The sequence below is a fragment of the Ranitomeya variabilis genome, chromosome 7 (genome assembly GCF_051348905.1).
Source record: "Ranitomeya variabilis isolate aRanVar5 chromosome 7, aRanVar5.hap1, whole genome shotgun sequence".
In the NCBI taxonomy this organism is placed as follows: domain Eukaryota; kingdom Metazoa; phylum Chordata; class Amphibia; order Anura; family Dendrobatidae; genus Ranitomeya; species Ranitomeya variabilis.
Genome location: NC_135238.1, coordinates 44,855,679 through 44,868,287, shown reverse-complemented (window position 1 = coordinate 44,868,287; position 12,609 = coordinate 44,855,679). Strand labels below are relative to the sequence as shown.

Below are 12,609 nucleotides of genomic sequence, written 5' to 3'. Positions count from 1 at the left end.
ATCCATTTTACACAAATGAACACAGAGCCATTCAAGGTTTAGAAGGAGAGAAAGAAAGGAAAGCTGTAGTATAGACAGACTGGCAGGTGGTTCAATTATGAGCACACTCAGAGCTAGAGGAAAAAAAAAAAAAAAAAAAATTTCAGCAGCTTCTCTTTTCTCTCCTTTCTCAGCCAAGGATTTAACCCTTTAGTGGGCCGGTCAAACTGTCATGGTCTCAATGGCAAGAGACATAGCCCAGCATATATCAGAACTAGCTCTTGGATGATGGGAACTAAACTGACCATGAACTAAACCTATCACACAACTAGAAGTGGCCAGGTAGCATGCCTACGTTGATCGCTAGATGCCCAGCGCCAGCCGGAGAACTAAATAGTCTAAGCAGAGGAAAATACAGTCCTTGCTCACCTCTAGAGAAATTCCCCGACAGGCAGACAGAAGACCCCCACATATATTGGCGGTGAATCAAGATGAAACAACAAACGTAGCATGAAAATAGGTTTAGCAAATTTGAGGTCCGCTTACTAGATAGTTGAAGGACAGAAGGGACACTTTCATGGTCAGCTGAAAAACCCTATCAAAATACCATCCAGAAATTCCTTTAAGACTCTGGCATTAACTCATAACACCAGAGTGGCAATTTCTGTATCACAAGAGCTTTCCAGACACAGTAACGAAACTACAGCTGTGAACTGGAACCAAAAATACAAAAACAAACATGGACGAAAGTCCAACTTATCTAGGAGTTGTCTAGGAGCAGGAACATGCACAGAAGGCTTCTGATAACATTGTTGACCGGCATCAGACTAACAGAGAAGCATGGTTATATAGCGACTCCCACATCATGATGGGAACAGGTGAACAGAGCAGATGATGACACAAGTTCAATTCCACCAGTAGCCACCGGGGGAGCCCAGAATCCAAATTCACAACAGGCGATTTTGGTGCAGACGGAGAGGACAGTCTGGGGTTTGCTCAAGGTCCTGGCAACGACGCACTGGCTGGGGATGGGGAAGTCCACGCACAGGTGCTTCTTGATGGCGTCGTACTTCATCTTATTAATGCTGGACAGGATACAGACCACCTGGAGAGCAGAGACAGATCATGGCGACATTTCAGACATTCTTGCTGGTCACGTTTCCACCCAGTCCAATAGCTACCCACCATCTCGGTGTGGTCTGTAATGTTCTGCTGGAAGGCCTGTAAATATCCTCCCACCGTGTCCTCGACTTCAACCCTTTAGAAAAGACAAACAAAACGTATGGTGTAAGACCCGCACTGTGCGAGCCCCTCGGCTGAGCCCCCCCCCGGCAGAGCCCCCCCGAGCCTCACAGAACCGCCCGGTTCATCTTGATGCGCATTTGCTGTGTGATCTTGAACAAGTTCTGCAGAAGAGCGTTCGCCGCATCGTAATTTCTCCGGGTGTAAAAGAGCAGCCAATTATTCAGATCTCGGGGGCTGATCAGGACGGCACCCCTCAACTCTCGCGACCAGTCAGCAAACTGTGGATTATATTCTGCCTGCAAATAATCCGAAATCACAAATTACATCTCAGTGCAGGATCTCCGGGATGTTGTCACCCGGATTCTCAGCAGCCTGAGTTACATGCCAGGTCTGTGCAAAGTAGTGGGCAACCAAGAGTCAACCTGGCTTTGAGACAAGAAAGCTGGTGGGGAAGGCATGGCCAGGGGCAGTCTGTGTCGGACTCCCAAACAGCCTCTGAAAGAGGAGCAAAATGAGTCAAAAGAAGGAAAGAATCCAGGCTGCAGCTCAAGAAGACCCCACAAAGCACTATTGGGCCCTGGAATATTATCCAAACCCCCCAAAAAAACTACTGAATATTTCAAACAAAGGCCTCCTGAAATGTAACGTGCATTTTATATCACAGCTAATTGGGCAAAAAAAAAAATCAAGTCATCACTCGGATCAATATAAAAGACAAAATAGAAAAGGTGAAAAAGTCTAAAAAAACAAACAAACCCCAAACCACTTAGTGTTATATTTTCCTTACAAGAACGGACCTGCAGAATTGTTTCCAGGCCATTGTATAACACTGCGGACACTGTAGAAATTATACCCTTTTTCCTTGTATTCACGTTCAGTGTAATTTAATTTTTATCCTTCAAAACTACATCTCATCCTGCAAAATACAAGCCCTCCTATGAAAATGAAAATAAAATAAAAAAAATATATGGTAAATAAATAAATAGTTTAGGGGGAATGTGAAGGTGTTGTGGTGCGTTCACTCTCAACCTAAATACTCACAGATCTGTCTTTTTGCAGGATTTTTTCCGGAGGTGCGATTCTCCCTTCGAACTGTAGGAGTTCGGTATCGAAATTCAGCCCCCAGTCACGTAGCTCTTTCTGAACGCTCTCGTCCCTAAAGACAGGAGAAAAATATACAATCCCCGGATTCATCACTACTGGGTGGTGAAAGGAAGGAGCCCAATAAATGTCTTGCTGGTGCTCTATTGGCACTGTGTCTATCTTTAGAACAGGACCCCACTGTCAGGAATGGAGAAGTGGCCATTACGTCTATTGGATCCAGATGAGACTATCCAGCAGCTATAGGGACCACAAGAGCTGCCTTACCTCAGTATACGGCTTTACCATCTCAGAATGTGTTTCGCCGCTGCTTCTTCTGGAGGTGTGGTTCCCCGGAAGAAGCAACGGCGAAACGTGTATTGGGTTACGTAAGCATCAAACTGAGGTCAGACATCTCTTGTTATGCGGTCTTATTTTTATCTCATCACGCAAGGTATCCCTCGTGTTTGTAGTCAAGTAGCGAGCAAAGCAATAGAGGAATGTCTCCGATCTACTGCTGTAATCAGGCTGAAGGGTCAACATCTCAGAAATTCCAGCTTATGTGAGCTGTTCGGTCATGCGCCAATCATACTGACAGCTGAGGCCGCTATCAGGAGCCTCCGTACTGTTCGGTATGACTGAGGCACTCACAGCCTCGATGGGGAACCAGTTTTGAAATCACAGCAAACTCAAGACATGGCTTCTAACCAAACTCACCTTGCCCAAAAGAAGGCCCATGTCAGAGGCAGACGGCCCTTACCAGCCACCGTGGCTACTTACTTGTGTATGTAATTCAGGAACTTCCCAACTTGTCGCTCCCTCTGGTCTGGTGGTAAGCGAGTGTGAACGGCCAGGTCTTTCATGACGTTGAAGTCGTTTCTCATTCTGTCGGTCAGACCTGTGTTATAAAGATGAAACGGTAAGAGATGAGAATACGAGCAGCTGCCTCCTGGTGAGGAGCCATGGGGGGCATTACTGGGACCGGCGCATTTCAGAAGGGGATCCCTAGCGATCTGCAAGACACCAGCCATACAGCAGACAGGGCAGATCAATTTTTTTTTTTTTTTAAACGGTAAAATATTTTTTATTCTTTATATATTTCTATTATTTCCTTTAATTTTCTACATTATTTTGAAGTTTATTCGGGGACTTCAACATCCAATCATTTGTGCTACACCACAGTACTGCAGCATATTGTGAAAATTCCACGGCAGGAACCTAAAGGGATCGAGGACGAGCATGCGCACCGTTTAATGCTGCTATCGGAGATTGACAGCAGCATTTAAATGGTTAACAGCAACAACAGGAACTCAAACAGGACGGCCACGACTGTCAGAGACAGATGCTGGCTATATAATCTAGCACAGCTCCTCATTGCCTCCTCATGTGAAGACCCTTCCCAGGACGTCTATTTGTGGGAAGGCATTAATATTGCATTTGCGACCGTTCCCATCACCTTCTTGAGCTTTACTTTAGGCTGTTCTCACACCTATGACACTATTGGTCGGTGCACACCCTGCGATGTCCAGACCTTATATGTGTCTACGTTCAGCTGAGGCCAAGACCGGAAGCCCACGGCCAGTGCAGACAGAACAGTCAGCACTTGGACCAAGAATGTTGGACACAAATCCAGCCCTATAGCTATTTAGCCACCATTTACAATCACAGAGATAACTGTGGCGTAGTCAGCGAGCTCTGCTAGTAACCCGCCGGGGACTGCGCTCACCTGTTAGGTTACATAACTCTGGCACCAGTACGATGGCTCCGTTTTCGGCTCCCGGCTTGGGCCTCCGGGGGATGTTCACGATTAGCGGCTGGCTCATGTCCTCCACTTGTTCATTGTATTGCTGAGGGCGATGCAAAATAAACAGCAGGATGATGAACGTCTCAGTTATCAGAGCTTTGTCCAAGTTACCAGCAAATAATAAAAGGAGATCACCCATAAGCAAAATTCTTTAAAAAAAAAAAAAAAAAATTAAAAAACTCGCTCTATCGCTTCATTTTCAGCTCCTGTTGCAACTGTGCACCCAGCCAGGACAGCACAGCTCCTTGCAAGATGTAGTGGGGATATTTGAGCCGAATCAAAGAGAAGATGATTTTGGGCGTTTACCGGAAAATATTTCTGAGCCTTCTGTGGAGACAGGGGGAGGAGGGGTGGGAATGGGAGGTCAGCAGGTGCCCTTGTCAAGGTGAAAATATATTTTCTTATATACCTTTTGTACTTTTATATATTTTATACTGTGAAACAATAAGTTTTCCCTTGCTAATGCAAATGTAACTGTATTAAAGATGGCTGCCAGTGTTCATTCTTCACTTCAGTTTAGAATCTGAAAGGTTAAAGTTTCATTTCTTCTGAAATCGAAACAAGAGGAGGAATCCACCAGGAGACGTCCGACGAATCAGAAGGACTGAGCACTAGACGTATACTGCTTAAACCCCGCTGTTATGATACCCCAATGGCAGGGGGAAAAAATAACAAACGGACTAGCTCTCGGGTGATGGAAACTAAAGTTGACCGTGACCTGAACCTGACACAACACTGGAAGTAGCCAGGGGATGTACCTACGATGCCCTAGACACCACGCGCCAGCCGGAGATCTAACTACCCCTATAAGAGGAATACACAGGCCTGCCTTACCTCCAGTGATGAACCCCAAAAGGTGATAGTAGCCCCCCACAGATATTGACGGTGAGTTCAGAGGAAATGACATACGTAGGATGAACAGCAGATTTAGCACAGTGAGGTCCGCTTACTAGATAGCAGAAGGACAGGAAAGAGTTACTTCACGGTCAACTTAAAAAAACACTACTCAAAAAACACCATCCAGAAATCACTTTAAACTCCAGTGACAACTCATGCCACTGGAGTGGTGATTTCCGTCCACAAGAGCTTCCAGCACTGAAGAGTCACATTGCAGATAGCTGGACAAAAATAGCATAAACAAGAAACGAAATTCAACTTAGCTGAACTGGAACTTGAGGCAGGAGAATGCAACAGAATGCTACTGATACATTGTTGGCCGGCATATGACTAACAGCCAAGCAGCCTTAAATAGGAAACTCCCCTAAAGGGTGGCGACAAGTAATCAGAGATGGAGGAAGGCACATAAGAGGCACTACCACAACAGACCACCGGGGGAGCCCACAAACACCGAATTCACAACAGTACCCCCCCCTTAAGGAGGGGGCACCGAACCCTCACCAGAACCACCAGGGCGATCTGGATGAGCACTATGAAATGCACGAACCAAATCGGGAGCATGAACATCGGATGCTGTCACCCAAGAATTATCCTCCTGGCCATAACCTTTCCACTTAACCAGATACTGAAGTTTCCGTCTGGAAACACGGGAGTCCAAGATCTTTTCCACCACATACTCCAATTCACCCTCAACCAACACAGGAGCAGGTGGATCAGCAGAAGGAACAACCGGTACCTCATACCTCCGCAATAATGACCGATGGAAAACATTATGGATAGTAAAAGATGCTGGGAGGTCCAAACGAAAGGACACAGGATTAAGAACCTCCAGAATCCTATAAGGGCCGATAAACCGAGGCTTAAACTTAGGAGACGAGACCTTCATAGGAATAAATCGAGAAGACAGCCACACCAGGTCCCCAACACAGAGACGAGGACCAATACGCCGATGACGATTAGTGAACTGTTGAGTCTTCTCCTGGGACAACTTCAGATTGTCCACAACCTGTCCCCAAATCCGATGCATCCTATCAACCACAGCATCCACTCCAGGACAATCCGAAGACTCCAATTGACCGGACGAAAACCGAGGGTGAAACCCTGAATTACAAAAAAATGGAGAAACCAAAGTGGCAGAACTGGCCCGATTGTTAAGGGCAAACTCTGCCAATGGCAAAAAGTCAAGCCAATCATCCTGATCAGCGGACACAAAACACCTCAAGTAAGTCTCCAAGGTCTGATTAGTACGCTCAGTCTGGCCATTAGTCTGAGGATGGAATGCAGACGAAAAAGACAAGTCGATGCCCATCCTGGCACAGAACGTCCGCCAAAATCTAGACACAAACTGAGTACCCCTGTCAGACACTATATTCTCAGGAATACCATGCAAACGCACCACATTCTGAAAAAATAGAGGAACCAACTCAGAGGAGGAGGGCAATTTGGGCAAAGGTACCAAATGAACCATTTTGGAAAAACGGTCACAAATCACCCAGATGACAGACATCCTACGAGAAACCGGAAGGTCAGAAATAAAGTCCATAGAGATGTGCGTCCAAGGCCTCTTAGGAATAGGCAAGGGCAACAACAACCCACTAGCCCTAGAACAGCAGGGCTTGGCCCGAGCACAAACATCACAAGACTGCACAAACATGCGCACATCTCGAGACAAAGAAGGCCACCAGAAGGACCTAGACACCAAATCCCTGGTGCCAAAAATTCCAGGATGACCTGTCAACGCGGAAGAATGAACCTCCGAGATAACTCTACTGGTCCAATCATCAGGGACAAACAGTCTACCAGGCGGACAGCGATCAGGCCTATCCACCTGAAACTCCTGCAAAGAACGCCGCAGGTCTGGGGAGACAGCTGACAATATCACCCCATCCTTCAGGATGCCGGTAGTTTCGGAATCACCCGGCGAGTCAGGCTCAAAACTCCTAGAGAGGGCATCCGCCTTCACATTCTTAGACCCAGGCAGATATGATACCACAAAGTTAAATCGGGAGAAAAACAACGACCAGCGCGCCTGTCTAGGATTCAGACGCCTGGCCGACTCAAGATAAATTAGATTCTTGTGGTCAGTGAGGACCACCACCTGGTGTCTAGCACCCTCAAGCCAATGACGCCACTCCTCAAACGCCCACTTCATGGCCAGAAGTTCCCGATTTCCCACATCATAATTTCGCTCAGCGGGCGAAAACTTTCGGGAGAAAAACGCACATGGTCTCATCACTGAGCAGTCAGGATCTTTCTGCGACAAAACTGCACCTGCTCCGATCTCCGAAGCATCTACTTCAACCTGGAACGGAAGCAACACATCAGGCTGGCGCAACACAGGAGCGGAAGAAAAGCGGCGCTTAAGCTCCTGAAAGGCCTCCACAGCCGCAGAGGACCAATTAGCAACATCAGCACCCTTTTTGGTCAAGTCAGTCAAAGGTTTAGCAATGGCAGAAAAACCCGCTATAAATCGGCGATAGAAATTAGCAAAACCCAAGAACTTCTGCAGACTCTTCAAAGAAGTAGGTTGTATCCAATCACAAATAGCCTGAACCTTGACAGGGTCCATCTCCATAGATGAAGGGGAAAAAATATATCCCAGAAAGGAAATTCTCTGAACTCCAAAACTACACTTTGAGCCCTTTACAAAAAGAGAATTAGCTCGCAAAACCTGAAAAACTCTCCTGACTTGTTGAACATGAGATTCCCAGTCCTCCGAAAAAACAAGAATATCATCCAAATACACAATCATAAACTTATCCAGATATTCACGGAAAATATCGTGCATAAAGGACTGAAAAACGGAAGGAGCATTCGCGAGACCGAAAGGCATTACCAAATACTCGAAATGGCCTTCAGGCGTATTAAATGCGGTCTTCCACTCATCCCCCTGCTTAATCCGCACCAAATTATACGCACCACGTAGATCGATCTTAGTGAACCACTTAGCCCCCTTTATGCGAGCAAACAGATCAGTCAGTAAAGGTAACGGGTACTGGTATTTAACTGTAATCTTATTCAAAAGTCGATAGTCGATACAAGGTCTCAATGAACCATCCTTTTTACCTACAAAGAAAAATCCTGCCCCTAGTGGAGACAACGAGGGGCGAATATGACCCTTTTCCAAAGATTCTCTAATATACTCCCGCATAGCAGTATGTTCAGGTACAGACAAATTAAACAAGCGACCCTTAGGAAATTTACTACCGGGGATCAATTCAATAGCGCAGTCACACTCTCTGTGAGGAGGGAGAGAATCAATTTTAGGCTCTTGAAAGACATCATGAAAATCTGACAGAAATGCTGGGATCTCAGAGGGAGTAGATGAAGAAATGGGAACCAAAGGTGTATCCCCATGAATACCCCGACATCCCCAGCTCAACACAGACATAGATTTCCAGTCCAAGACGGGATTATGAATCTGTAACCATGGTAATCCAAGCACTAAGACATCATGTAGGTTGTATAACACAAGGAAACGAATAATCTCCTGATGGTCTGGGGTAAGACGCATAGTCACTTGTGTCCAATATTGTGGTTTATTGCTAGCCAAAGGTGTAGAATCAATACCCTTCAGGGGAATAGAAACTTCCAACGGCTCCAAATCAAACCCACAACGCTTGGCAAAGGACCAATCCATGAGACTCAGAGCGGCGCCAGAATCCACATAAGCATTCACAGTAACAGATGATAAGGTACAAATCAATGTCACGGACAAAAGAAATTTTGACTGCAAGGTACCTGTAGAAAAAGATTTATCAACCTTTTTATCAACCTTATTTATACGTTTAGAGCATGCTGATATAACATGAGCTGGATCTCCACAGTAGAAGCACAACCCATTTTTGCGCCTGTAATTCTGACGTTCGCCTCTAGACAAAACACGATCGCATTGCATATGCTCTAGTGCCTTTTCAGCGGTCACCGCCAAATGGTGCACAGGTTTTTTCTCAGAAGACACCGCCATATGGTGCACAGGTTTTTGCTCAGAAGATACCGCCATATGGTGCACCGATTTTTCCTCAGAAGACACCGCCATATGGTGCACCGATTTTTCCTCAGAAGACACCGCCATATGGTGCACAGATTTGCGCTCCCGTAAACGCCGATCAATCTGGATAGCCAATTTCATGGCATCATTCAGACCTGTAGGCACAGGGAACCCCACCATGACATCCTTCACGGCATCAGAGAGACCCTCTCTGAAATTAGCTGCCAAAGCGCACTCATTCCATCTAGTAAGCACCGACCATTTACGGAATTTCTGGCAGTATATCTCAGCTTCATCTTGCCCTTGGGAAAGAGCCATCAAGGCTTTCTCAGCCAAACTCTCCAAATTAGGTTCTTCATAAAGCAACCCCAAAGCCTGGAAAAACGCATCTACATTTAACAACGCAGGATCCCCTGGCGATAATGCAAAAGCCCAACTTTGTGGGTCACCGCGCAGTAGAGAAATAACAATTTTAACTTGTTGTATATGATCACCAGCAGAGTGAGATCTCAGAGACAAAAACAATTTACAATTTTCTCTGAAACTCAAAAACCGGGATCTGTCTCCGGTAAAGTATTCAGGCAGAGGAATCTTCGGTTCAGATATTGGAGCACGTATAACAAAATCTTGTAAGTTCTGTACCTTTGTCGCAAGGCTATTCAAACCTGCAACTAAACTCTGTGGATCCATGATTCAAATGGGTGTAACCCAAGCCATTCAGAGGTTAAGAGGAGAGGAGAAAAAAAAAAGGCTGAAGACTGCAGTTTAAGCAAGGAATACAATGAGCAACCAGGGTGCACTTTCAAACACAGAAAAAAAAAAAAACCTTTTCTCCTCCTTCCTGCTTTAGTGCATATTTTACACATAGATTTTTTACCGGCCGGCCAATCTGTTATGATACCCCAATGGCAGGGGGAAAAAATAACAAACGGACTAGCTCTCGGGTGATGGAAACTAAAGTTGACCGTGACCTGAACCTGACACAACACTGGAAGTAGCCAGGGGATGTACCTACGATGCCCTAGACACCACGCGCCAGCCGGAGATCTAACTACCCCTATAAGAGGAATACACAGGCCTGCCTTACCTCCAGTGATGAACCCCAAAAGGTGATAGTAGCCCCCCACAGATATTGACGGTGAGTTCAGAGGAAATGACATACGTAGGATGAACAGCAGATTTAGCACAGTGAGGTCCCCTTACTAGATAGCAGAAGGACAGGAAAGAGTTACTTCACGGTCAACTTAAAAAAAACACTACTCAAAAAACACCATCCAGAAATCACTTTAAACTCCAGTGACAACTCATGCCACTGGAGTGGTGATTTCCGTCCACAAGAGCTTCCAGCACTGAAGAGTCACATTGCAGATAGCTGGACAAAAATAGCATAAACGAGAAACGAAATTCAACTTAGCTGAACTGGAACTTGAGGCAGGAGAATGCAACAGAATGCTACTGATACATTGTTGGCCGGCATATGACTAACAGCCAAGCAGCCTTAAATAGGAAACTCCCCTAAAGGGTGGCGACAAGTAATCAGAGATGGAGGAAGGCACATAAGAGGCACTACCACAACAGACCACCGGGGGAGCCCACAAACACCGAATTCACAACACCCCGCCTATTGCATTCCTTTTTAGTACCGTGTATTTGGAAAATAAAGGTCAGTTGGTATGACTGTGGCTGACACATATAGTCACATGAGCATGCACTGAGACTGAACCAGCTACCTGTCTGACTCATTCTTACCCGGTACCACATGCTTATAGTTTAATTTGGAATGACTGGTGAATGACGGTATATTGTCGTTACGACCCTGACAATTTGGCGCGACCAACGTGGGGCGTGGCCAGCGATCCGAGACCCTCTGGACCCATGCCTGGATGTCTGTGGATGATACCCGTAGTGGCTGACGTCGAGGACTGATCACCCTCTGAACACGGTAAGTGGCGATCATATACACTGTATGTGTCACACTTGCTAGTGTTTCAGCCGTTATTGGTTTGTCTGTGGTCTCCTTGGGTCTGGGGAGTGACCGGTCGAGTGGTGAGATCGAATGCGATCCTGTGCCACGCTCTGAACCAGCAACTGAGAGACGTCGCATCCGGCGCGTCCTCATGTACACCACACCTCCTCCACCGGTCATTGTACTCCGTTCAACCACCCTACCCGTGACTATTGTCTAGTAGTGAAGTGGAGTGATAAATTGAGCTAGTTGTAGATTGTGGGGCAGCTTAGAGAAAGGGATAGGAGACGCAGCCTCTGTGATATTGTGCTGACAGGTAACTAAGGCGTTCCGAGAGGGGACCACCTGTCCAGGTAGGTAACTGTCATGGTTCCCAATGGCAAGGGAACGTAAGAAACATATAAATAACGAACGAGCTCTCGGGTGATGGAAACTCGAGTTGACCGTGAGCTAAATCTACCACACAACTAACAGTAGCCAGGGAGCATACCTACGGCTTCCTATATGCCACGCGCCAGCCGGAGGACTAACTACGCCTGGTAGAGGAAGAAACAGACCTGGCTTACCTCTAGGGAAATACCCCAAAAGATGATAGCAGCCCCCCACATGTAATAACGGTGAATTAAGAGGAAAAGACATACACAGTATGAAAGTAGATTTAGCAAAGAGAGGTCCACTTACTACATAGCAGAAGGATACAAAAGAGGACTTCACGGTCAACTGAAAACCCTTTCAAAAACCATCCTGAAATTACTTTAAGACTCCTGTGTCAACTCATGACACAGGAGTGGCAATTTCAGCCCGCAAGAGCTTCCAGCTACAGAGAATTACAAAAACTGCAAACTGGACAAAAGGTACAAAACAAAAGGACAAAGTCCACTTAGCTGATCAGCAGACTAGTAGCAGGAACATGCAACCGAAGGCTCTGGTTACAATGATGACCGGCAAGGAAATGACTGGAGAGCAAGGCTAAATAGGAAACTCCCAAACGCTGATGGAAGCAGGTGAAAAGAAGCAGCAAAGTGCAAACAAGTCACCAGTACCACCAGCAACCACCAGGGGAGCCCAAAAAGCGGATACACAACAGGTAACTAAGACGTTCCGAGAGGGGACCACCTGTGCTGACAGGTAACTAAGGCGTTCCGTGAGGGGACCACCTATATTTTTTGTGGAGGGCTCTCACTAGGAGACCGCCTCCCGACTGTTTAGAATATCGTGGCAGGATAGTCTGTAATCACTGTTGTTCAGGTTAGGGACAGACAGGAAACATTAAGCGTGAGGCTCTTTTCCTAGTACGTCGAACGTGAGGCTCCGTACTATATATATATATAGAACACAGTGTTGATATCGCTGCTAGTGGTTTACTGCAGAAAACCATAGTATTCTGTGAGTCATGTTGCGTATCTTAAAGCAGAAGTCAGTGCCCCACAAGTTAGATGAGGATGCTGTTGAAGTCAAGACAATAGTAGAGTCACGGGAGGGCAAGAGGCAGTCAAGAAGCTTATCTGCGAGTTGCGCGAGGCTTAAAGAACAAAGGATAAAAAGTGGTTGATGGAGAGGGAGGATCAGAGAATGTAGAACCCGTGTTTGGTTATAAAATGCCTTTGAACTGTGATCCCACAGATTGTAAAATGGCCGCCGTGCCAC

The 12,609-nt window shown here is 46.2% G+C and overlaps 1 protein-coding gene across 1 annotated transcript in view; it reads right to left on the bottom strand.

Annotated features, from left to right (window-relative positions):
• The window catches only part of LOC143786213 (piwi-like protein 1), a 109,108-nt gene that overhangs the window by 41,703 nt on the left and 54,796 nt on the right, over window positions 1-12,609 (bottom strand). The window contains exons 5-10 of the mRNA XM_077275501.1: window positions 4,031-4,151; window positions 3,085-3,202; window positions 2,266-2,380; window positions 1,333-1,520; window positions 1,165-1,237; window positions 938-1,084 (exon numbers count right to left, since the gene is read on the bottom strand). Coding sequence (XP_077131616.1) covers window positions 938-1,084; window positions 1,165-1,237; window positions 1,333-1,520; window positions 2,266-2,380; window positions 3,085-3,202; window positions 4,031-4,151 — 762 coding nt within the window. The remainder of the gene's footprint in view (window positions 1-937; window positions 1,085-1,164; window positions 1,238-1,332; window positions 1,521-2,265; window positions 2,381-3,084; window positions 3,203-4,030; window positions 4,152-12,609) is intronic.